This window comes from Octopus sinensis, linkage group LG4 (genome assembly GCF_006345805.1).
Source record: "Octopus sinensis linkage group LG4, ASM634580v1, whole genome shotgun sequence".
In the NCBI taxonomy this organism is placed as follows: domain Eukaryota; kingdom Metazoa; phylum Mollusca; class Cephalopoda; order Octopoda; family Octopodidae; genus Octopus; species Octopus sinensis.
Window position 1 is genome coordinate 109,897,163 of NC_043000.1, and position 27,417 is coordinate 109,924,579.

The 27,417-nt window shown below is 39.3% G+C and overlaps 1 protein-coding gene across 3 annotated transcripts in view; it reads left to right on the top strand.

The window, feature by feature from the left end:
• The first annotated feature begins 1,510 nt into the window (after window positions 1-1,510).
• Window positions 1,511-27,417, top strand: part of LOC115210361 (dyslexia-associated protein KIAA0319-like protein) — a 128,669-nt gene continuing 102,762 nt past the window's right edge. The window contains exons 1-2 of one of the 3 annotated variants that reach the window (XM_029778923.2): window positions 1,511-1,754; window positions 11,279-11,893. In XM_029778923.2, the coding sequence (XP_029634783.1) occupies window positions 11,734-11,893 (160 nt within the window). In that variant the 5' untranslated portion in view covers window positions 1,511-1,754; window positions 11,279-11,733. The remainder of the gene's footprint in view (window positions 1,755-11,278; window positions 11,894-27,417) is intronic. The other 2 variants (XM_029778920.2, XM_029778921.2) reach the window with 2 other exon arrangements.

Sequence of the window (27,417 nt, forward strand, 5' to 3'; positions counted from 1 at the left end):
GATCTCCATGTGGACATGCCTACAATGTCAGAAAACAACACAGCTCCCATGACTTTCGGAAACATTTTTTCACGCTCAGAGTTGCTGAAGCATGGAATAAACTGCCTGCGTCAGTTGTTGACTGCCATGACACTGCATCCTTTAAGGCCCTCATGCTTTCCGAAATCCGCCGAAACTACACCTGATTATATATACACTTTAGATGAGTTGTAGTGCACCTGAGCACTGTACACAATTATTATTATTATTATTATTATTATTATTATTATTAAAGATAAATCCTGGGGTCGATTTGTTCGACTAAACGCTTTTAAAGTGGTGCCCCAGCATGGCCACACTCAAATGAGTGAAATAAGTAAAAGCTGTGTTGTATGACCGCAGCCCAGTTTCCGTTGGAATAAACAACTTCAAGATTGTTGTCATCGAAGTCAGTCTGTACTAATCGATAACCGCATGAGGTTGGTTCTTGTTTAGCCCCAGGTCAACCTTTATGACAACGGATATATGATCAAACGTATTCCAGCCTTGATCATCCCGTCTTTTAAAGAGCATCAACGGCTAGATTGCGTAATGTAACGTTTACTTTTTAAAACCTTAGCGTGTGATTTGAGCAAGATTTGACTGCCATTTCTAGAAGTTTCGAGCGACCTTGTAGGGGCACAGCTCGTTATGTTTTTACCTGCGTAAGAGAGAGACATAGAATGGGGGGGGAGGTATTCCAGCCGTGATTCTCTCGTCTTTTTAGGTGTATATAGGACTAGATTGTGTTAATGTGCCTCATTCTTTTTAAGATTTTAGGGTATGATTTGAGGGAGATATGACTGCTATTTCTAGAACTTCAAAATAGAAGCACTCCTCGTTACCTATGTATTTTTTTACCTGCGTGAGAGAAGGAATGAGAGGCGAAGAGAGAGAGAAGGAGTAAGAGGCGAAGAGAAGGAAAGAGTAAGAGGCGAAGAGAGAGAAGGAGAAATACAGTGGTGACTAATCCATTCATGTTCCTTGAAAATGAGGCTGGATTGAGCAATACCAATAAATAAAAGATAGGCAGATAGATAGAGAGAGGGAAAGAGAGAGAGAGAAATGGTGTGTACATGTATGAAGGAGAGGGAAAGAAAGATAGAGGGGATGGGCGAAGCAATGAAAGAGAGGGTGCGGGTGTTGAAATGTATGTACATAGAATGAGGGGAGGGAGAGAGAATTAAAATAGAGATAGAATGAGAGAGGGAGAGCGTGAGGCGTTAAAGACATATTCGCAGAGTGTAAATGTACGGAAATAGAAATATATATAAAGAGTGTGAGGGAATTGTGATATATATATATAGAGAGAGAGCGAGAATGACAGAGAGAGAGGGAGAAAGGAAGATTAATTGAAATATTTAGAGAGGGAGAGAGATTAATTGAAATATTTATAGAGAAGCGGGGAGAGAAAGATAGAAAGAAAGGAAGAGAGCGATAGAATGAGTGTGTGAAGGAAGTGAGAGAGAGAGAAAGTGTGCGAGAGAATTGAAACACAGAGAGAGGGAGAAAGGAAGATTAATTGAAATATTTATAGAGAAGGAGAGAGAGAAAGAAAGGAAGAGAGAGAGTTGTGTGTGAAGATTACTACAAAATGTTTAGACATACACAAAGAGCATAGATGTACATTTCATATTTTATATAGAGAGCGGTGTGGAAAGCAAAACAGTGAAAAAGGGAATATATATATATACATGTATTTATAAACATTTTGTAAAACAGACACAACTAATTAGGTTTGTATTACGATTTTTCATTGGGTTTTTGTTGAGAGGAAGACAAAAAACAGATGGTTTTTATCTTTGAAATACTAAATTGTTTCTTAATTGTGTTGTTTAATGACATTGTTTTTGTTGCTAATCTTCATAACAACTTGTGTACTATTAATCTGTTTAGCAGGAATTCTCCTTTCATTTCTTTTTTTTTTATTTGGAATATATGTTCATACCATTATATACACACATTACCTATATACATGGATATATATATATACACATACATACATGCATGCACGTATGTACTTGGGGATATATATATACGAAAACGAAGTATATATACGTGTGTATACACACACACACAGGTCAGTTATACAATATATTTTTATAAGTATACACACACACACACACACACGTGTGTGTATGTATAAACACACGCAGGGAAACGGTTACTGCAGTTATAAAAGTAAAAATAATCTTTTTCGTTTCTTCTCTTCAACAGTTTTTCCTTTTAATTTTTTCCTCCACAAGCGTTTTTTTTCCCCATTTCTTTACATTCAAATGCCACCCCATACAATAACCAACTTCTATATATTCAAATATATCCTATTTTCTTCTAAATTCAAATATTTCTCTACACACAATGCAGTCACTCGTCCATGTGTTGCCTATTCATGTTAATTTTTATAACAGAAATATATTTAAAACTAAGTTTCTTGCATAGAGACAAGGCTCCATATATACATGAAAGGTGTTTGTGGGATTATGTTTCACGTCCCTGTTATTTTTGCGTTAATATACAAGTCACTGTGTCATGTCTACATACATTTGTGGTCCTTTCTTAATTGATTCTTAAACTCGCATCTTGTAGAGAGATGACTCAACAAAGTGGACTCGAAATCCCGGCTTTGGTGCCACCGTCACCCAACTACAAATACTACAAAAACTCCTTAAAATTAGGCATCGTATTTTAGATTGGATGGTAGTATAGTCACAGAGGTGTGGAATGGTAACTAATCGAATGGTAGTACTCAATACTTTGCGATGAGCGGGATATTTATGGCAATCTGAGCCTGTGTTGTTTAAAATCGTTGGAGAAACTTCGAGTAGTGAGTGACTCATAAAAATCTTAATTTCGAATTGTATATATGCGTGTGTGTGTGTGTATACAGAGAGAGAGAGAGAGACTGTGTGTATCTTGCTACCCTGAGTTTCGTCTGTAGGTACACAGGGTCGGTCGGCAGAAGCGTTAGCACACCGGGCGAAATGCTTAACAGTATTTTGTCTGCCGTTACGTTCTGAGTTCAAATTCCCCCGAGGTCGACTTTGCCTTTCATCGTTTTCAGGGTCGAGTAAATAAGTACCAGTTACGCACTGAGGTCGATGTAATCGACTTAATCCGTCTGTCTGTCCTTGTTTGGTCTCTCTGTGTTTGGCCCCTTCTGGGTAGTAAAGAAATAGGTCTTCAAGCAAGTTCTGATCATATAGAAGACTGACTCGACCAAAATAGAAATATTATTAATCTCTACCATAATATCGAGTGCTTATATATAACGAAACTTTTCCCTATAATATATATAGCTATACATACACACACGTCCATAAGATGCTTTCTTAAGATGAATACCGCAGTTTGGAAGGCTTTGAATGGTCTACACTCTCTAAGTATGTATACAGATAACTAATTTTGAACTCTTGCTGCTTCCATCGCTAATAATAGACACATGTGTGTGTGTTTGTCCACACCTTTGTTAAGTGATGACAAACAAAACCAGACAAAGACAACAGAATAATAATAAAATAACAATAAACGCTGTGTCAGTTCCATAGAAGCACCATCATCGTTATAAAAGACCATTTCAGTTAATCTGTTGCCTCTCTCAAAACCGGCTCCAAGAACTTGGACAAACAGCCCCAAAACGTGGTGATAGTAACATCAGATGTGAGAAACTGACATTAACTTATATCTTCTCTATTTGTCATTTCCGTCAATTGTATTCCTTCTAGATTAGAAATGGTGAATATGTAAACATCATTGACTTTGGGAGTAGATGAAAGCAGCGTATGTTTTGATTTTTAAGCTTTCGGATTGCTGGAATCGTATGATTCTTAACTCGGAGTGGCATACTCTGTTTCGATTCCAGGTTGGGGTTGACTTTTAAGAACGTCAGTAATGCCTACACTGTTCATTTTCCCTCCACCTTGTTTTTGCCCTACCCCAGGAATTTGCCAACTTGTGTTCTTTAATGGTTGTTGCTCTGTTCAATAGTAGTACCATGTCTAATAAGCTGGTGGTGAGCAGTGTCGTCTGTGAATCCGATTTCAGAAAAGGGCAGGGACCTAAAATAGTTTCACACTTTCCTATAAAGCCAGACAGAAACCTTATAACCATGTAAGAAACTTGAGTGTGTGCTACTGTTTTGGTGTTGTGCTTTTAATGTCGATAAAATATTAAGTGCTGAAGGTTGCGCACCCGGTTGCCGTTATTACAAGGAACCAAGCCAAACCTGAACAACAAGTTAATCACCATTGATGGATACCTTTCTAATAATTTGGTTATCACTCCAGAACCTCGGATAAATAATACGTGAACAGCTTTTTTTTTTCTGTGTGTGTGTGTGTGTATTAAGGTGACATGATTAATGCAGTAGAGCAACAGGTAAGCTCCCTACCCGTATACAGACGGGGTGAATAAAACTGCAGCGCCGGTTTCAGTTTCTAGTCGAAGCAATTTAAACCTCATTTATCTTAATTCTTTCGAGTAAAGGTATGGGTGTCACGACATCACATTTTTTTTTCTCGCTTCAAACATAAAGCCTTTGGACATAGTCAAAAACTAAAAAATATATTCTTCTTCACCCGTAACATATGGCTATTTGTCAGAAGAGAAAAATGATGGTTTGCTCTTCGATTAACCCTCGCTATTGTTCACTTTAATTGATCTTATGACACGGAACATTCGACATTCAATGAAGTTAGAAAGCCATGGTTGTTGTGGGACACGATGCTATTAAGGATTTCACATTGTGTGTTGCTCGTTTTTTAATAACATTTAATTTTTTATTTCTCATATCTGTTATAATTTTATTGTTTAGCCACAGGTCAGCACCTATTGCGCACACCTATGTTCAAAGGCGTTCCATCCGTGAACTACCTCGTCGTTTTGTTTATCTAGGACTGCATTGCCTTTCTTTTACTTTTATTAGTATTAATATTGGACAGTGTGTTTGAGGAGAATTTGGTTGTTATTTCTTGCAGACCGAACCAACGTCTTAATAGTGTTGCAATGAATTCAAGTGTTTGCGTTGTTGTGGCGGTTATAATGGCATTCTTTGACGTTGGCGTTGTTGTTGTTGTTGTGGTCTGTCCATTGCAGTCGCAGAGTTACCATTCAAAGTGTGGCATTGTTTAAAGTTATATGTTTCTTTGGGGGAGATTTGGTAGCTATGTTTACCACGATGATCGACCATATGAAGCTACAAATAACAGCGTGTAAATATTGGCTTGAAAAGCCATTACGGGTAGAAAAAAAAAAGTCAAAGGGGATGTGGGTTCGTGTTCCACGATCAGCCTTTGACTTGAGTCTTTTCTTTTTTTATCGAAAAGAGTTTTTCAACCCAATATATACATGCTATTATTTGTAGCTTTATGTGCTTCGAGTTTCCACTGTTCGAAAAGCAGATTATTTCACATTCCCTCGAAAGTTTACACATACGTATGTGTGTGTGTGTGTATGTATGAATGTGTGTGTGTGTGTATATATATATATATATATACATACATACGCACACATACACATTACTTCAAACGCTACATACACACACAGACACGTATGTATAAAATCGTTTTAAAGTCAACCTTCCCATGCTTGCATGAACCTGATGGAGTTCGTTGAGGGCAATTTTCATCTGTTGAATTCGTTTCTGGTCCCCAACCCCCACCTGCTTCTAAGCAAGGTAATATTTCCTTGTGGTTGGACATGTTTTCACAAAAGATTGCGAATGAAGAAGACACTGCTTTACAGTTTGTAGTGGATGATTGCTTTTCATGCCACCAGCACAATTGAGGTCACCCTGCGGCTTGCAAGACTACAAGTCCCAAGATAAATGGCTTTTTACTAGGAGATGAGGGGCCAGACAGAACAGGTTTCTTGCCGTAAAGGAGCTACATGGTGACTTTTTAGAAGAAAGTGTGGGTGAAGTTAATGAGGTGGGAGTTGCGAGAGAGATGTATGGTTGGGTAGCTTGCCAGTGTTTGTGGAAAGAGGCAGGCGTAATGCAGGGGGAAAGTGAGACGTATATGGGTGGAGGAGGAGAAATAGTTTGGTGGGCATGTTGGGAGGGGGGATCAATGTGAAAATGTGGGTGGAGAGGATAGTACGAGGGTAATGGATGGATATCAAGTGAAATGGTTCCAGGCAATGAGGAAAATTAATGGAATCAAGGAAACACTGCAGTTAGAAAGATAAGTGGTGAGGTCACTTGGGGTGGAAATTGAACAAGGAGAAGATCAGCTGTGCACACACACATACACACACATTGTGCTTCCAAAGCTTAATTTCAACAATTTTGCAGGTGTTCTTGAGAACTGAAAATTATTAATCATCCCCACTTATGAGTACCCCTCATTCATTGGACAATGAACTTTGCTTGCGAAGACCTATAGAGACAAGTGTAAACAAATCAAAATCGCTGATCTGGCCGATGACAGCACCACCTGATTGGCACTCGTGCCAGTGGAATGTTAAAAGCACATCTGAGTGTGATTGTTGCCAGAGCCACGGATTGGCTCCCGTGCCGGTGGCATGTAAAAAGCACCATTTGAGCATGATCATTGCCAGCGTCACCTTATTGGCACATGTGCCGGTGGCAAGTGAAAATCATTCGAGTGTGGTCAGTGCCACCAGACTGGCTCCCATGCAGGTAGCACGTAAAAAATACCTTTTAAGCGTGCTCACTGCCAGAGCCACCTGACTGGCTCCTGTGCCAGTGACATGTAAAAGCACCCACTACACTCTCGGAGTGGTTGGTGTTAGGAAGGGCATCCAGCTGTAGAAACTTTGCCAGATCAAATTGAGCCTGGTGCAGTCTTCTGGCTTCCCAGTCTTCAGTCAAACTATCCAACCCATGCCAGCATGAAAAGCGGATGTTAAACAACAGTGATGATGATCCCAGTCCCTTGTCATCTCCTCTATGAGGTTCAGAGTCCTAAGGTTAGCCTTCATCATTTCGTCCACGTCTTCCTGGTTCTCCTTCTTCTGCAAGCTCCATCCACCTTAAGTAATTAACACTTTCTTTATACAGCTATCTTCTGCCACACTTATCCCATCTCCAAAAACCAACACAGTCTTTCTTGCACACCACAGCTGATTCCTCTTAGGCCCAGTTTTTCTCTCAGCACTCTCATCCTGTGTCAGACGTGCACACTTAGATTGCTCATCCCACAGAGCATGCTTGTTTCATTTCTTCCTAATCTTCAGTTCTCCACATTCAACACCCATGCTTCACTGTCATGCAGTGCTAGTAGCTCCTTCCTTGAATTTTCTCCATCTTTTCCTTATCTTGGCTGCTATACTTTCAGAGCAATCACCTCCCCGATAATTACATCTTGATAACTAGTGAACCATCCAGGCATTTCCGAGAATTTATTTCTAGTTAGCTCATACTACACACAGTACCAATGCACCCATCACATACGAAGCTTACTTTCTCTGTTACTATTTCTGTGATTCCACTGTCACTCTTGTGTGTCCATAGCTTACAATGGGCTCAGTTGTTTCTGCATATTGAGCAAGGTCAATGTATAGGTGTTCCCATGGTCAACCAGTCTTAAACTCCACAATAAGGAATAGGAGAGGACTGAGAACTGAGCCTTAATGAACCCCTGCCTTCATGCTAAAATTGTTGACTTTTTCTGCCTCTTTTGTACATAGGTTTTAGAACCCTTGTAAGCCATTTGGGTTCCTTCGTGACCACCAAATTACTGATTGTGCTGCCCTGTCAAGTGCCTTCTCCAAGTCAATGAATGCTTGGAATAGGGCTTTACCCTTAGCCAAGGGCAGCGGACTCGTGGTCGTAGGATCGTGGTTTCGATTCCCAGACCGGGCGTTGTGAGTGTTTATTGAGCGAAAACACCTAAAGCTCCACGAGGCTCCGGCAGGGGATGGTGGTGATCCCTGCTGTACTCTTTCACCACAACTCTCTCTCTCTCTCTTACTTCCTGTTTCTGTTGTACCTGTATTTCAAAGGGCCGGCCTTGTCACTCTCTGTGTCACGCTGAATATCCCCGAGAACTACGTTAAGGGTACACGTGTCTGTGGAGTGCTCAGCCACTTACACGTTAATTTCACGAGCAGGCTGTTCCGTTGATTCGGATCAACCGGAACCCTCGTCGTCGTAACCGACGGAGTGCTTCCATCATATAAATATATATATATATATATATACACACACACACACACATACATATACACGCACACGTTTATATGCTTATGCCAATTTATTACCAGTTGGTAGTCATCTGCACACATCAGTGAACAGTTTGTTTGCTGAAGTTACAAGAGCTTTAAACTCATTAAATTAATTAGCCTAGGATCCCTTTGGCTGATGAGACACACTGATGTTGACACACCAGGTGTCTCATAATTCCTTGCGTTAATTAATGAATAGTCTGTTAGGAACATACATTTGTTGTAATGGACCATTTTTTCTCCTGTGCTGAAACACAATTTTCACATTGACATTCAAATCTGTTGGAACTTACCAAGAAGAAATATGCAAGTAATTTCCATCATCCTTTAACATCCCCTTTTCTGTGCTGGCATGGGTTGGACAGTTCAAGAACAGCTGAGCCTCAGGGCTGCATCTGTTTTGGTGTGGTTTCTATGGCTGGATGCACTTCCTAATACCAACCTCTGTACAGAGTGTAGTGAGTACTCTTTGCATGGCCCCAATACCAGTGAGGTCAGCAAGTACCCACAAGACCCCTCAGTTGAGTGGGGTATAGAATGGAGGAGCAGGTGTCTTGCAAGTCATCATATATATATGTGTGTGTGTGTGTTTATGTATGTATAGTGTTTGAAGTGGTGTACAGGTATTGTATATTATGAAAAAGGGGACAGTCAGAATTTTGGATAATTCTTTATTCGCACTTTTGTTCATTTAACCAAACTCAAGAAGAATTGAACCAAAACGAAAGCATAAATAAAGAATTGTCCAAAATTTTGACTGCCTCCTTTTTCTTAATACATATGATGATACACACGCACACACACAAAAGAAGAAAAAGAAAATGGAGATTGGGAAGTTAATAATTGTTTATTATTAACAGCAAATTAATCATCAACCCTTACAGCTGTTTCAATTAATACTCAATAAATATTAAATTTATATGACCTGAGCATATCTTCAGAGGGAATAAAAAAATATACCTTGGATATTTTATAGTATTTACTTTATATTAATTGAAACAGCTGTAAAGGATGATGATTAATTTGCTGTTAATAATGAACAATTAACTTCCTAATTTCCATTTTCTTTTATATGACTATAAAATATGTTTACCTATTATTTAAAGGAAATTAATTCCCCAAAATACTAGGTATTGAACCAGTATTTCCTTGGATGTAACCATCTCTTCATGAGTTAACACAACTTCTAATCGAATTTAATCATCATCATCATCATCATCATTTAGCGTCCGTTTTCCGTGCTAGCACGGGTTGGACGGTTCGACCGGGGTCTGGGAAGCCAGGGGCTGCACCAGGCTCCAGTCTGATCTGGCAGTGTTTCTACAGCTGGATGCCCTTCCTAACGCCAACCACTCCACAAGTGTAGTGGGTGCTTTTTACGTGCCACCTGCACAGGTGCCAGGGGAGTCTGGCATTGGCCACAATCGGTTGGTGCTTTTAATGTGCCACCTGCACGGAAGCCAGCCAAGGCGGCGCTGGCATCGGCCGCGTTATATATATAAAGCATATGTTGCATTCTGTATAGAATAGATCCCCTTTCACCAGAGATAAGTACGTTGTTGCCTTTCCAAGTCAGATGCAGAGACAATGACTCTTAACTCCAACAACATGGTTACTATGTTCCACATCCAACTTATTCACCAGTGCTACTTTTTATGGTATTTATACTAAAGCAAGCACTACTGTGTAATGTTAGTAGCTCCCAGGTAACCAATTTGGATTCTGTATCCTTAAAAAAGCTCACGGATATGTGGTCCACTCTTGTGCTAGCTTATGAATTGTGGCATTCTGCTCGTGTAAGGAATTTCATTTAACTTTTGTCTTGAATTGAAAAAAGCATGAACATCTCCCAATCTTCTGTAGTCTCTTGGCTGGGATTTCACGGCAGCTGTGAATAATTTTTTACCCTTCCCAAATGTTCACAATGCGGAACGACCATCACATCCTATTTAGCCTCTCAATCATTTGTGTTGCCACCAAGATACTCCATGCTCCACTAAACTTCCCAAACTACTTCACTCCAACCTCACTCAATTTGTTTCAATTTCAAACTTATGACTAAATACTTTTTGCCACTCTGACTTTCTCCTTTATATCCTCTTTGCATTTCCCTTGTCAAACAGCAAACCTGTTGAAGTTCAAAGTGGACTCAGCAACAGCCACACCTGTTGTAAAGTTTTTTTCTCTGATTGATATTAAAAAAAAAAATCCATAGGTGCAGGGCATGGCTGTAAAGGTTAAAAATGTTTGTTTTGCAACTCTGTGGGTCTTGAGATCCTGAAACATGTGTGGCCATGGAGGGGAAATATTATCTCGTTTGGAAACGAGTGAAGGTTGGCTACAGGGAGGGCATCCAGCCACAGAAAACTTCCTGTAATAAATTTCATCTGACCCATGCTACAGCAAGGAATAAAATTACATACGTTCACAATTTTCTCTCTCATGGAAAGTAACCGAACATACGGCATTTCTTTACGCTTTTTACTGTATTAAATATTTCTGACGCAGACTATTAGTACTTTGTCGCATGGAAAAGTAGAAGTTAAAATGATAGTGATGATGATGGGTTATCTATCATATTCTATGGGAGAATAACGTTTCTTTTAAAGTTATGTTGTAAGAATTGTGCGTCGTTCATTTGTTCCTAGAAGTAGATTAATGAATCGTGTGTAATCCAGTGGTTAACTTTCTAACAGGATGCTTCCTGATTTAAGGGTATTAATAGTCTGCGTCAGAAATATTTAATACAGTAAAAAGCGTAAAGAAATGCCGTATGTTCGGTTACTTTCCATGAAAGAGAAAATTGTGAACGTAAGTAATTTTATTCTTTGCTGTAGCTATTTGTTTGTTTTGTAGGAGGAATTGTTATGTGTTTCGTATTTCTTTTATCACCACACTTTCATTTTACATGGTTACAATTGAGAATTAGAACTAGGTCGAAAGTTCGTGAAAGCAGTTCATTGATAGCTTACCTTATAAACACCCGACTTTTTGTCACTTTATACTTAGTACCTGTCTATGAATATGCATCAATGGTGACAATTATCTAACGCTCGTTTTTTTCCTTCTCTTTCAGCAAACACGTGACTTATGCTATTTCTCTCTCGTTTACTCTGAAGAAAAAACACAGGAATCTCTTTTGATCCGGCACAGATAAATATATCGTTGTCATAAAGAGAAGTAAATTACGAAGACTACAGTCGCAGTAACACCAGACAATAAAACAAAAGGAAGTGTGTATATAAAGAAGACTAAATGGGCCAAGTATTAGATGCATCGAGGAGGACCCGGAAGTGACCTTTGGTCTTCTTGACCAGTAAATGAATGAATATTATTGTGTATCACCAATAATGTTGTTATTCAATTTCTTACGTTGATTTCGTTGGACTCGTCCACCTTTCACATAACAAGGTTTTGCTTTTCCTTATTGAATCACTCTGTCTCCCTCACTTTGTCATTCTTCGATTTTCTCCTACGTCTCGCTTCGGCTCTTTTTCTTTTTGATTGTATTGTTCGGTCTACCACAAGTGGATGTTTCATTTTACACCAGAGAGGAAAATGTGGCGACATCCGACGATGTCCTGTTATCATCGCAGTCGGAAGAAAACCGTCCTTCACTGCTTCTGTGTTCGCTACAGCTGTAGTGACCTATCATTACTTCTTTTGGCTATATTCCTGCTGTTCCAGCCAGGTAAGTTTGAGAATCTTTTTCTTTCATACTCATCATCATCATCAAGTGTTTTAAATCAGAGTTTTATCCCCGTTAACGGGTGTGGCCGGATCTACCTCAATGCTATTAGCAACCGAGGTAGGCAGGTGCAGCCCACCCCACCCTTTCTCCTTTGCTATCATGAGGTTTTTTTGGAACTGGTTTTTCTATGGGGAACATGCCCTTGCTTACCCCCAACCTCAGTTTCTAGACATGAGTGGTCCCAAGACCAAGGCCTCTACCACGATTGGAAAATTAGCTCAAGAAGGCAGGGATGCTACTCCCTGAGACCTCTTTCGGAGCCTCCCCTCTACCCTTTGATACTATTTTTTTAAACACACCTTCAGTTTTCACTTCATGGAATTCAACGGATGAATTGAGCATAGGAGATGATTTACTCCATGCAGAAACTCCAGGAGCCCTTCATCGGTTTTGCAAGCTCTTCTAGACCCATCACAGTGTTGGAGACCCTTCTGCATTGTCAACAAGTACTTTAGGATCACTAGGGTTTCATTCCTTCGCATGTACACATCACCTGAGTGGGGGTAGTGAGGACTGACTCAGTCATTTTCGCCTGTGGAAGAGTTCCACTTGCAGTTACTGTGCCTCATTTCCATTTCTTAAATCCTGCCCTTAGAAGGTTTCTCTGAGGTCCCATCCCTCAAATACATTCTTTGAATATGTTCATCAAACATTGCCATATACGCCGACTGAATATACAAAACTTGTATTTGAATGTCATCCATTTGAGATGTAATTTAGTTTTCAAATTGTTGATTACTGTGCATGCATACATACACGGTGAAGGGGTGTGGCCTAGCAGCTAGGCTGTTGCCCTCACAATCACAAGATTGTGGTTTCAATTCCTGGACTGGGTGGTGTGTTGTGTTCTTGAGTAAAACGCTTCATTTCACATTACTCCAGTCCACTCAGCTGCAAATGGATCCCTGAGGTGGGCTGGCAAAATATTTTCAGGTGAAGAGAGTCATTTCATACGTCACGTACATCACACTTTTTACATCCTCTTCATAAAAATTTTACATAAATTCCCAGTAAAAAGTTTGTTTATACTTAGCCTGCAAAGTCGAACTTTACTATGAAAAATGAATCAATACAATTCTTATAAATGTTTGATTTTTACATCTCAGGTATTTCATAATCTGTTTTTCTGACCGTCACATACATCACACATGAATGGTTCAATATTACAGTTTTGTGGTGAATTTGAGTCCTTTTCAAAGAATTTTTTTATACGAGTATTGACAAATTAATTACCTTTGATACCTCTCAGTTGATTTGTACTGTTGTGGAGTATCCTGAATTTTCTGGACTGGTTCTAAACAAAAAATTTCTTAAGTGGTCCCTGGGTTGAGGATATCTTTCTTTCTTTCTCACAAGTCACAGGGGTTCTCTGCCCTTGTAAAGAATTAAGCGCCACTACTCCCCCCCCCCGCCTCCAAGCTAAAAGATAAAAAGAAAACAAAAAACAACCACTGTAAGCTCCGAGTGTCCAAACTTCCAGCATGTTTCAACTGGAAGAAAATACTTGAATTTAATTTTTCTTAAGTTTCATTTTGATATTTACCTTCTATACAAGCAGGTGTGGTTGAGTGGTTAAGAAGCTTGCTTTGCAGCCACTTGACTACAGGTTCAGTTCCACTGCACAGCACCTTGGGCAAATGTCTTCTGCTCTAGCCCCAGGCCAACCAATGCCTTGGGAGTGAATTTAATAGACAAACTTTTTGGAAGCCTGTTTGTTTGTGTGTGTGTGTGTATTATCATCATCATTTAATGTCCGTTGTCCATGCTGGCATGGGTTGGATGGTTTGACTAGGGCTGACCACCAAACACTAGCCTGACTTGGCATGGTTTCTATGGTTTGATGCCCTTCCTGATGCCAACCACTCCGAGAGTGTAATGGGTGCTTTTATGTGTGTGTGTGTCTTTGTTTCCCCACCCCCTCTACTGCTTAACGATCAGTGTTACTTTGTTTACATCCCTTTAACTTAGCGGTTTGGCAAAAAGAGTCTGATAGACTAAGTACTAGACTTTGAAAACCAAAATAATTTACTGGGCTAAATTTGTTCTATTAAAGCCCTTTCAATTGGTGCCCCAGCATGGCTGCAGTCCAATAACTGAACCAAGTAAAAAATGAGTCTGATTTTTGAGGAAGCACTATTAAAACAGCTGCATCTGTTGTCATCCTCTTTCTTTCTTCTCTCCATCTGGAATATTTAAATGACAATGGCTTGGGAATTCAATGAGGATTTTTTTTTTCCTTGTGGCCTTCACCTAAATATCTATGACATAAAACTAGTTTATAAAAGTTGAAAAGAAGCAACACAAGGTGAAAATAGCTAATTAATAAGTACAACCTTAATTAGTTTTTTTTTTTTTTTTTTTGATGATGTGGCACAGACTAATTAAGCAAGATTGTTTTCCGTTTGCCTTTTAAACGTTTTGCTCGTTTCAGTCATTGGATTGCAGCCTTAAATGGTTTCAGTTGAATCAATTGACATGAGTGCTTACTTCCTTTTTTAAGTCTATGACTTATTATGTCAGTCTCTTTTGTTGAGCTGTGAAGTTGCAGGGGATGTAAACAAACCACCACTGATTGTCAATCAGTTGCAGCAGGGGGCAAACATAATGTGTGTGTATACACACACGCACACAATGGACTTCCACACAGTTTCCATCTCTGACATTCACTCACAGGGCATTGGTTAGTGAAGGGCAATAGTAGAAGACACCCATGGTGCTAGGTGCTGGTGATTGGAACTGAACCTGCAACCACATGGTTGCAAAGTGAACCTTTTAAACCACCCTAATTTACCTTTTGATCTCAAATGCAAGAAACGAGTACAAAAAAGATCTCACTGGAATCTCAGGTGGGTTCGAGGAGGAGGAGGAAGAGGAGGATTTCATAGGTAATGGATTCAAAGAAATACCGAAAAATGGATCACTACCGTGAAAATTCTAGTAGTAATTGATAATTTCTGACATGTAGGTCAGTATTGCACCCGTCTCTGAAGGGAACTGTAGATATTCAGGTGTGTGTAATCACAAGAATGTGATTACACGAGTCAGACAAAAGCCGATTTGAATATCAGCAGAAGTATTCCTTCTGACCTTTTAACTGTGACCGTCCTAATTCTATTTTGCACTGTAGGCAAGTTGTACTAAAACACGTGGTTTGCTTCTTTAAAGAGAGCAAGTGTTGGTGGATGGTGGCTGACAGAATGGAAATGTCAAGAATCCATTATACAGACATGCCTTTGTTGGTAAGGGCTGTTAGAGTTGGAACATAACCATTGTTCTGCTCACATGTCTATGCTGGTATCATTGTGTCAGCATTTCTGGCGAACCTTATGTCCCAAAGTTGTGCACTCTTGACGTAATGGAATAAAAATTCCCTTAATTTGTTGAATGAGAAAGGCTTGGTGCCAGGAAGAGCATGCAACTGTAAAAATACTGTCTCAAATAAGTTCCCAGCCAGTCTATGCATGCTTAGCAATGTGAAGCAAATGAACATATGCCTGAATAGCTTGTTTACCAACCACATGGTTCCGGGTTCAGTCCCACTGCGTGGCATCTTGGGCAAGTGTCTTCTGCTATAGCCCCGGGCCGACCAATGCCTTGTGAGTGGATTTGGTAGACGGAAACTGAAAGAAGCCTGTCGTATATATGTTTATGTATGTGTGTGTGTATATGTTTGTCTGTGATTGTTCCCCTAGCATTGCTTGACAACCGATGCTGGTGTGTTTACGTCCCCGTCACTTAGCAGTTCGGCGAAAGTGACCGATAGAATAAGTACTGGGCTTACAAAGAATGAGTCCCGGGGTCAATTTGCTCGACTAAAGGCGGTGCTCCAGCATGGCCGCAGTCAAATGACTGAAACAAGTAAAAGAGTAAAAGAGTATATATATATATACACGCACACATAGAGACACAACACACACACACAAGAGGTCTGCTGGAAAAGTATCAGGACTGTTGCTATGCTAACAGAGCTAAAGTATGCAGGGTGAAGCTACACAGCACAGAATGACCTTGAATAAACACCCTGTTGTGATGATGCTTTTGCTCACTTGTGTTGTTCACAACAGAAATTCTTGGAAGTAAAGTGGGAAGGGTGTGGTTCTCTCAGAAAAGAAGGTCAGGTTTCAGCTGTGTCAGATCTCCTCGATTGTGTGGAGGAAGAGGAGAACTTTTTGAAAGCAGTCATGGCCATGACCCTGAAATCAAGGCTCAGTCTTTGCGGTGGAAAACCCCAACATGGCTTCAAGACATTGAGGAAATCCAAGAGAATGCAACAAGACAGTTGCTCACCCCCTATCCCCAAAAACAGAGTTCCAGGAATGCTTCCATCAGTAGAAACAAAGCTGGATGAAGTGGGTGGCTTCAAAATGGGACTAATTTGAAAGGAAATTAATTGCTTAATTGATAGGTGTTGTAGTTTTGTTTTTATAGAACCAGTCCTCATACTTTCTCATCAGATCTTTTATTTATTTATCAACTGAAGAAGGGGAATATTCCTTGTGTTGTACGTCTTGTGCTCTGGTTTTTCTTTGTTTGAAAAAAAGTTTGTTTTTATGTTTTTATTTCTCATTGTGTTCAACGTTTTTTTGGTGTCCTGTACCCATATATGCATGTATATATACGTATAGATGTAAGTATGTACAAATATGTATGTATATATGCATATGTTTATATATTATTTATATATATATATATATAATGAAAAGATCCAAGAATCTAGGTGTGGGAAGTTATTAAGCTTCAAGCATTCCGTGGGAAGTATAAAGAAAACTTTTCAGGCACAATAATAGTCTATTGGTGGAGAAGGTTGTCGGTTTTTCTCATCAAAGTTTGATAAGCTGAAAAAAGTTTTTTCTTTTATAGTTCATGGTTAGCATCCAGGGTTGTTAGGAATGCAAATATCTATCTATATATATATATATATATATATATATACACACACATACACACACACATGGGTATATATATTTATATTTTATAGTCTCAGGCCGACCAAAGCCTTGTGAATGGATTTCGTACTCGGAAACTGAAAGAAGACTGTTGTATATATGTGTATATTTGTGTCTGTGTTTGTACCCCCACTATCACTTGACAACCGATGTTGCTGTGTTTGTGTCCCCATAACTTACCGGTTTGGCAAAAGACACTGTACTAGGCTTACAAAGAATAAGTCCTGGGGTCGTTTTATTCAACTAAAGGTGGTGCTCCAGCATGGCTGCAGTTACATGACTGAAACAAGTAAAACAATAAAAAAACCATGCCTTTTTAATCTCAAGCAATGCCAGGGTTCTCTGCTAGTATAGAATATTAAGGGGTGAGTCACTTTGGGTTGCTAGAACTGCAGGCCAACCAATGCTTTGAGTCAGTTTAGTCAATGGAAACTTTGTGAATGCTCATTTTGTGTGTGTGTGTGTGTGTGTGACCTCATGGAAACAATGCTTGGCAGCTGGTGTCTGTTTACATCTCCATAACTTGGTGGCTCGGCACCAGATCTTAAAAGCACAGGGGTCGATTTGTTCAGTTAAATTCTGCAAGGTGGTGCCCCAGCTTGGTTACAGTCAAATGACTGAAAGAAATAAAAGATAAAAATCTTTTGTTATTTTCTCTCAGTAAATATTGATTTCGCTGCTGTTTTTCATTTGGAGATCTTTCTCCATGGTTAGTCTTTTTTTGTTTTTTTCTTCTTCCGGTCTTTGGTTTCTAGAATTTAGTTTTAAGAAGAAGACTGCGCTTTAGGAAAAACATGTTACAGAATATGTGGGAATATTCAAATTTGCCACAGCATTTCCAGATCATTGGAGAATGAAGAGAAATAAAGATGATAATGTCAGCCTTACATAGGTGTTAATGAAATCCACTTGAACAGGTGGAGACGGGATTCTTCTTATTTGAGTATTGATCTAGTTTTATCAATAAAGAGAGAGTTTCCCATGGCAGCATCTGGTGGCAAGTGGTTGCTGTGGCCCTAAGCTGACAAATGCCTTGTGAGGAAATTTGGTAGAGACACTTGAAACCTGTGTGTGTCTATATTCTTTTACCTGTTTCAGTGATTGGACTGTGGCCATGCTGGGGCACCGCCTTGAAGAGTTTCAGTGAAACAAATCAACCGCAGTACTTTTCTTTCTCTTTTTTAAGTACTTATTCTGTCGGTCTCTCTTTGCTGAATCTCTAAGTCACATAAACAAACGAACACCAGTTGTCAAGCAGTGGTGGAAGAGAAATACAAACCCAAAGACACACAGACATGCATGTGCGCGTGCACACATGCGTGTGATATGGTGTTTTTACACCTTTTTTTATCATAAGAGAGAATTTTTCTCCACAGTAAATGTAGTGAATTGGCTTTTAAAAATTAAAATATGTCACAAACATATTTCAACTAACCAAAAGTTCACACACACACGATGGGCTTCTTTGAATTTCCATTTACCAAATCTACTCATGAGGCTTTGGTTGGCCTAAGGCTATGATAGTAAACCCATACCCAAGGTGCCATGTAGTGGGACTGAACCTGGAACCATTTGGTTGGGAGTAACGTCCCTGCCTTCCTGAGCTAGTTTTCCACCACATTTCTTAAAAATCATGGTAGAGGCCTTGGTCTCGGGACCACTCATGTCTAAAAGCTGAGGTTGGGAGTAAGCAAGGGCATGCTCCCCTTAGAAAATCCAGCTCCAAAAAAGCCTCATGAAAGCAAAGGAGAATGGGCACCAGCCAGCCAGCCAGCCCAAAGGTTGGGGTGGGCTGCACCTGCCTACCTTGATTGCTATGACACTGAGGTAGACCCAGCTACCCCCCTGTATTAACTGGGACAAAACTTGGATTTAAAACACTTGATGATGATGATGATCATGTATAAGCTGTAAAGCCCTGCCTCAAATATGCCCCCCCCATCCCCCCACTGCTCTGTTTATTTAATCATAGCAGGAAAGAAGAGATGATGAATATACAAATGGAATGAAGCAAGTGTTCCTCATATAACAGTGAGGTCAGCTATTTGACCTTTTTATTGTTCTAATCAACAGCCTCCTTTCCTCCTCTTGTCTGTGTAACCATCATCACCACCACCACCCTCATAATTATTGTTACTTTTAGGTGGGTTTCATGTGATTTAGATAAACCAATAAGAGATTTAGGCTGCAAGAGATAATCCTATCCACTACTTCCTAATCTATTGACATTGTGTTGGTTCAGGAATTAAGAGTGTAAGCATGATAAGGATTTAATTTTGTCTCTCATCATCATCTGTCTGTTGTCCATGCTGGAAGGCTGCACCAGACTCCAGTCTGAGTTGACATGGTTTTCTACGGCTGGATGCCCTTCCTAATGCCAACCACTCTGAGAGTGTAATGGATGCTTTTACATGCCACTGGCACAGGTGCCATTTGCGTGACACCAGGGTGTGTTTACATGCCAATTTGCATGATACCAGTATCTGCCATGACTGTGATTCTGCTTGGCTTGATTGGTCTTCTTCTCGAGCATGACATAATGTCAAAGGTCTTGATCATTGCCTCTGTATATAAGAATTGGGAGGGATGAGAGATGAATGCATATTCTACTTGCGTGTGTGTGTGTGCGTGCGTGTGTGTATGATATGGTGTTTTTATGCCTTTTTTTTCAAAAGAGAGAATTTTTCTCCACAGTAAATGCAGTGAATTCTGTGTTTTACAAATCCTATTAAATTTTCATTATTGAATATTAGGAATTAAAGAAATTAAAATATTTGGTGCATTGTAGAATTATAAGCAAGTTATTGCTCCTAAATTTTAACATCAAAATCTTATATGAACCTCTAAAGGTTGCATGGACCTCTGAGAATCATATGCCCCTCCCCGCTTCCAAGGATCGTATGGACCCTAGATGAGAACCAATGGGTTTCACAGTTTCTTTGAAAGTATTTGGGTTTGATTCCACTGCTTTTTAGGCAAGTGTCTGCTGCTCCTGTCACAGACTGATCAATGGTGTGTGAGAATATTTGTTAGATGGTAACTGTGCAGAAGCCTATTCTGTGTGTGTTTGGTAAGAAGTTTGCCTCCCAGCCACATGGTTCTGAGTTCAGTCTTGCTGTCTTGGTAAGTGTCTTGAGCTGACCAATGCCTTGTGAGTAACTTTGGTAGATGGAAACTAGAAGACCATCATATATATATATATATATATATATATATATATATGTATAAGGGTGAAAAGGAACACACGAGTTGATATATATGAAAAAACAAGTAAAAAATAGAAAATGCTAAAATAATTTTATAGTGAACATTTCAGTACCGGTTTCGGTCATTTTGAGACCTTTTCAACTGTAACGATTAAATAATTAAATTTAGAAAAATTAGAAGAAAAGTTTTTTTAAAAGAATATTTCTATAGTAGTGTCAGATTTAAGTGGCATTCTGCCTTTCTCTGACTCCCTTGTTTGCACTTGTGTGTTGGAGGTAGTTGTGAGTTCTTGGTAGGGTAGTAGAGGGAAGGCTGGTGAGGAAAGGGGGTGGGAGAATCTGGAGTGCCCTGATGGTCGTATTTTGAATGGTCAGTGGCGGCTGGCAGTCTCAGTTCAATTCAGGAGAATATTTATATTGACAGGCTTGTTTATAGAATTAGCGTAGGTGTTATACTAAAAAACATTAGTGACAAACTTAAGGGGTAGGGGGTGGAGAAGAAGGAAGAAGGAAAGTGATGGTGATGGTGATGGTGGTGATGATGATGATAACGATGATGATGAAGAAGAAGAAGAGGAGAAGGAGGAGAAGGAGAAGATGGTGGTGATGATGACGCGATGATGATGATGATGATGATGATGATGATAACGATGATGATGAAGAAGAGGAAGAAGAGAAGAAGAAAAAAAAACAGAGAAGGGAGAATATGAATGGGTGTAAATATAGCTATGAAGGGGCTGATTAGTAATGGATTCTATGGAGTGTAGTATTTGTGTGTGTATATATATTTTTTTCTTTTATTCTAAAGTTGAGGTATATTAATTGTTTGTCTTAGACCCTTTAAGAAGTGGCTTGTATTTTGTAATAAGAGATTTTCTTTACTTATTCTTTGTCTCGAGGTTGTCCCTAAATTGGTAGAGGGGGAAAATTCTGAAGTTTGGTGTTTTTTTGTTGGCGCAAGTATCTATGTGTTGGCTAAAAGCTATTTTTCTGTTTTGGGGAATTTTTATCTGGGATCTGTGCAGGGCCATTCGTTTACGCAAACCATTTTTTGTTTGGCCTATGTAGTGCTCTTGACACCGGAGCAGGTTAGTGAGTATATTAGGTTCTCCGAAGCACATGTGAAGTTGCTTTTCACTGTAAACCGTTGTCCCTGTTTGAAGGAGAACTCAGAACCCTCGATTAGATAGTTGCATATCCCGCAATTGGGTCTTCCACATTTTTTTACTGTCAGGCTTCTGTGTTGAAGAGTGAATTCGGGTTTGTGTAAGGAGACTTTTCATGGATCTAGGCTGTCTTTGCTTTTTATGATCGTGTGTGTTTGGAGGATTGTGTTCATTCTGTGGTTTTTTTTAGGAGGGGTATGTTGTGGAGGATGGTGTCGAAGGCTTCGTTATTGAGAGGGTGTGTGTGGAGATGTATGGTAAGGCTTTTGGTTGTAAGTTTTTCTTTGATTTGGGATGTCTCAGTTCCTTGATGTGTTAAGTTGAAGGGCACGTTGAATGCACTTGTCAATAAGTGAAGGTGGATAGTTCCTGGTGATTAGGGTATCTTTTAGTTCTTGTAGTCGTGTGTCTCTGGTGTTTGCGTTAGAGACTATAGTGCATATCCTTTTTGCTAGATTGAAGGGGATATTCATCCTGGTGTGTCTGGGGTGGCATGAATTGAATGGAAGATATTGCTTAGAGTCTGTAGGCTTATAGTATATGTCTGTTTCTATTATATTATTAGCTTTCTTAATGAGGATATCGAGGAAGGGGAGTTGTTGTTGGCTATATTCCATCGTGAATTGGATGTTTACGTCCAGTCCGTTTAAAATTTTCTGGAATTCTATGAGTTTTTCTATATTTTTATGCCAAAGGATGAAACAGTCATCTAGATATCTCTTCCAGTTGTTTTCTATGTAGATGGAGAAAGGGCTGCCATATCTTTCTAGAACCTTACGATACAGACTGATCTCTAGGTATCCTATGACTAGGTTGGCAAAGGAGGGGGCCATTTGTGTACCCATCGCAGTCCCCGATTTTTGTCGGTAGAAGTTGTCATTGAAGGCGAAGAAGTTATTTTCCAGGATGAATTTAACCCCTTCTATCACAAATTCTTTTTTGATGCGGTGTGGTAGTTCGTTGGCGTGATTCTCTAGCCAGAATTGGATTGCCTCTAGTCCTAGGTTGTGGGGGATATTGGAGTAGAGGTTGACTACATCAAAGGATACCAGTATGGTGTTTTTTGTTTATAGTATTCGGTAGGTGATTGAGCATATCTAAGTCGTCCCTTATATAGCTTTTGACATGTTTGAGGAGTGGTTTTAACAGGGTGTCTAAAAAGTTACTGAGGCGGTGGGTTTCGCATGCGGGACCTGCTATTATGGGTCTCAATTTGAGGTCATTAGGATTAGGGACTTTAATTATTTTGTCTGTAGCTATCTTGCATGCGTTGCTTATTTTTTCACTTTTGTGGATCTTAGGTATACCGTAGAATTGGCTAGTTTTACTTGTGAAATTGGTCATATAATCATATTCTTTGTCGGTGAGCCCTGCTTTGTATGGGTTTAATATGGATTTTAGTTCCCTCATTATTTTTTGTTGACTGTAGTTTTGTGCCTTTTCATAGTATGTTGTGTCTTCCAGCATAGAAAGTACCAAAGTTATGTAAAATGTTGTATCCATTAAGACAACAGCACTCCCTTTATCGGCCTCTTTGATTGTTATTGTTTTATCTAGTTTTAATTTGTTCAACTCAGCCCATTCTTTTTTGCTGAAGTTTGGTTGTGTTTTTGTTTGTGCATATGTTGATATGGGTAATTGATATGTGGTCACAGAAATCATCAAGTGTTTTATTCTTACCTTTCGAGGGGGTGTAGTTACTCCTATTTCTGGCTAACGATTCGTCCTCGTTGTATTTATCGTATAGCTCCTCAGTAATCTTAATTTTCTGCAGAATTCTGCGATGTCTTCTTTCATTTCATTGTAGTTGGGGTGTTGTGGGGTAGGTGTAAACTTGAGTCCTTTGGAAAGTATGTTTATTTGGTTTGCTGTTAGTTCCTTGTGAGTTAGATTAATAATTTTTATTACTTTTGGTTCCTCCTGCTTGTTTGGTGCTATCTTGTGTCTCTGTGTTTGCGTATTGGGTCTAAAAAATGAATGCGGTGGTTGGGACGGTAGCTAGTATATAGTTGTTCTTTGTTGATTAGGGGTCTCCTGTTGTGATTTATGGTGTGTGTTCTTGGAGCAGTATTGAGGAGAGCATCCCGATATCCAATATTCGGGTGTGGTGTTCTAGGAGGCCTTCGTTGGTAATCATTGCAAGTGGTGTGGGTTTGTTGTGCATGGTTGTTTAACCGGTTAATGGGACGAAGATTTCGTTGGTAACTCCTTTGGGTGGGGATGAGGTTACAGTGTCTATGCTGTGGGTGTTGATTTATCCTTTCTCTGCTTGAAGTGGGGGTATTCCTGATATTGTATCGCTGGCTGCTTACAGAGTTAGGGTTAGGTCCTGTATTCTTTTTTTTGATAGTAGTGAAGGTTCCGATTTTTAGACAGGGTGTATCAGTGTTTGGGTGTTGTTTTGGTTTTCTTATTTTCTGGAAAGGGTTGTTGGAGGCGTGCTCTGTTTGAAAGACGGCTTCATAGTCTGAGAACCAAGTGGCGCTTTTCTCCCAGCGTTGGAGAGATTTTAGTTCTTCTTTTTCACAGTCCTCTTTCCATAGTTTGGAGTTCTCCTTCAAACAGGGACAACGGTTTACAGTGAAAAGCAACTTCACATGTGCTTCGGAGAACCTAATATACTCACTAACCTGCTCCGGGTGTCAAGAGCACTACATAGGCCAAACAAAAAATGGTTTGCGTAAACGAATGGCCCTGCACAGATCCCAGATAAAAATTCCCCAAAACAGAAAAATAGCTTTTAGCCAACACATAGATACTTGCGCCAACAAAAAAACACCAAACTTCAGAATTTTCCCCCTCTACCAATTTAGGGACAACCTCGAGACAAAGAATAAGTAAAGAAAATCTCTTATTACAAAATACAAGCCACTTCTTAAAGGGTCTAAGACAAACAATTAATATACCTCAACTTTAGAATAAAAGAAAAAAATATATATACACACACAAATACTACACTCCATAGAATCCATTACTAATCAGCCCCTTCATAGCTATATTTACACCCATTCATATTCTCCCTTCTCTGTTTTTTTCTTCTTCTTCTTCTTCCTCTTCTTCATCATCATCGTTATCATCATCATCATCATCATCATCATCATCGGCGTCATCATCACCACCATCTTCTCCTTCTCCTCCTTCTTCTTCTTCTTCATCATCATCGTTATCATCATCATCACCACCATCACCATCATCTTCTCCTTCTTCTTCTTCTCCACCCCCTACCCCTTAAGTTTGTCACTAATGTTTTTTAGTATAACACCTACGCTAATTCTATAAACAAGCCTGTCAATATAAATATTCTCCTGAATTGAACTGAGACTGCCAGCCGCCACTGACCATTCAAAATACGACCATCAGGGCACTCCCAGATTCTCCCACCCCCCTTTCCTCACCAGCCTTCCCTCTACTACCCTACCAAGAACTCACAACTACCTCCAACACACAAGTGCAAACAAGGGAGTCAGAGAAAGGCAGAATGCCACTTAAATCTGAACACTACTATAGAAATATTCTTTTAAAAAAACTTTTCTTCTAATTTTTCTAAATTTAATTATTTAATCGTTACAGTTGAAAAGGTCTCAAAATGACCGAAACCGGTACTGAAATGTTCACTATAAAATTATTTTAGCATTTTCTATTTTTTACTTGTTTTTTCATATATATATATATATATAATGTGTATGTGTGTGTCTTTGTGTTTGTTCCCATCCCTCTACTTAATGGATGTGTTGGTTTGTAGCTTAGTGTTTCAGCAAAAAAAACACCAACAAAAAGAACTGATAAATAAATAGTCCTGAAGACAATTTGTTCATCTAAAACCCTTTCAATGTGGTGCCCCAGCATGGCTACAATCCAGTGATTAAAACAAGAAAAAGATTATACCAAGCTTGGTGTTGTGCCTAGGTTTCCCTCTCCTCCTCCTTCTTTGTTGGATAACCAAAGTTGGCACTATAATCTAACCCTGACAAAATCCCACAACACACAGGTTGTGTTGAACTTACAACCCAATGGCCAACTCTATAAAAAACTTGTGTAGAAAGTAAGTATTTATAACTGCAAGCTGTAGGAGCACTGTGTAACTGATGAATATCTTGTTAGCTTCAAGTGGGTGGGGGGGATTTTGTCGATTTCCCTGTCATAGAATTTAATACTTCACCTACTCTTTGATAGACATCTTTTCTCAGGATCTTGTAACTCTCCAGAACTCTTAGTTGATGCTAAATAAAATATACTTTTTTCCCCAAAGTATGTCTAACCTGAATTTGGGAAGTGTCTAACATATCATGTCTTTTATGCTGTCAGTTATGCTTTGTAATTAACTAATTAACTGTGTAATTAGCATGTTCTTTCTAAGCATCTATTTTTTTGTGTTGATTGATGTTGCTAGCAGACACAATTGTTAATTCTAGTGATGGATCAGGACACTGAGTCAGAACTGTGTAATGTATTTTATGGGTAGGACTAAGCTTTTTGGAGTAGGAAAGGCATTCATCTGTAAAAAAGCCATGCCTTAATAATAGAGCTGATGCTAGCATGGAAATGCAGCTTTAAAACAAATGTTTCTAACATTGGCACAAGGCCAGAAATTTGGGGAGGGAAGTTGGTCAATTACAAAAGGTGAAAGGCAGCATTAATGGTGGCAGGGTTTGAACTCAGAATGTAAAGAGCTGAAACAACTATTACCAGAATCAGGAGACTAAGTCAGTGGTGTATTTTACTGGGTAGAAAATAAATTGATGGCTGTCGGATGGTAATAAGCTGCTCAGTTTTGAAGCAGAAACCAAATTTGTTAGTATCAGGAAAGCTCAAGTAAGAACAGCCAGTACAAGCTCAACCATCATCATCACCATCATTTAGCATCCATTGTCCATGCTGGCATGGGTTGGGCGGTCTGACCAGGGCTGGCAAACTGAGGGGCTGCACCAGACTCCAGTCTGATTTGGGATGGTTTCTACAGCTGGATGCCCATCCTAACTCCAACCGCTCCGAGAATGTAAAGGATGCTCTTACATGCCACCGGCACAGGTGCCATTTGCATGACCCCAGTATCTGCCGTGCCTGTAATTTCACTTGGCTTGGTGGGTCTTCTTCTCGAGCCCAACTGCATATTGCCAAAGGTCTTGGTTATATGTCTTTGTCTCTGTGAGACCCAACGCTTGAAAGCTGCTTTTTACGTGGCACTGGCACAAGTGTCAGTTATGTGACACTGACATCAGACACATTGCCTCTGTGAGGCTCAATGTTCAACAGATGCTTTTTGTGTACCGTCTGCATGGGTGCCAGACGTCTCTGTGAGGCCCAACACTCGTATGGTGCTTTTTAGGGTGCCAGGCACGCGACACCAACATCAACCACATTGCCTCCAAAAAGAGAAAAAAAATAACTGAAATAACTTCTCTGAGTAGGAGTATGGTGCATCAAAAATGTGTGGAATCTAGAATTGTGTTTGGTCATCCAAAAATTGACCAATCTGAAAGGAAATGCAGAATTTTTTGCAACAGTTATAGAATTGGCAAATAGTTTAACATATTATGTCGGGTTTTATTGATGGATTACTTTTTGGTTAAGATTTATTTGCAGTCTGTGTAGAGATATTATAAGAATTCCTCACAGCAATGTTTTCTATTTCAACAAAAAATATTCTCTTCAATAAATGACATCTGGTATATTTCTTGTAGAAATCAGTTTCTTTTGGTGTCTCTTTGGAATGGAAATGGAAATATATTGTTTAAATAAATTCCATTTGTAAATGTCGTTCAAATATTCTTACGAAATGTTTTTAGAAGACTTATTAATATTGGTACAAACAAAACAAACAAAAAAAGCCCATAAAAAACCTGATTAATATTCCACAAAATTTTTTCATAGGTTCTTTGTTATTTGGGCTTATTAGATGTGTCTGTTCTTTCTTCATTTTCTAAGAGAACTTCATAGAAAATAACAGGAAACTATTTCAAACTGTCTTCAATAATTACATGAAGATCTGGTGTTTGTTGGTAATCTAATAGTTACAGAGTTAACCTCTAACACCATCTTGGGAATGAATTTGATAGATGTGTCTGTTTCTCAATTTAGAAAAAAAAACCCAAAACAACAATACTTCTTGCTTCTCATGTTGAAACACCTGGCTGAATAAAACAAAA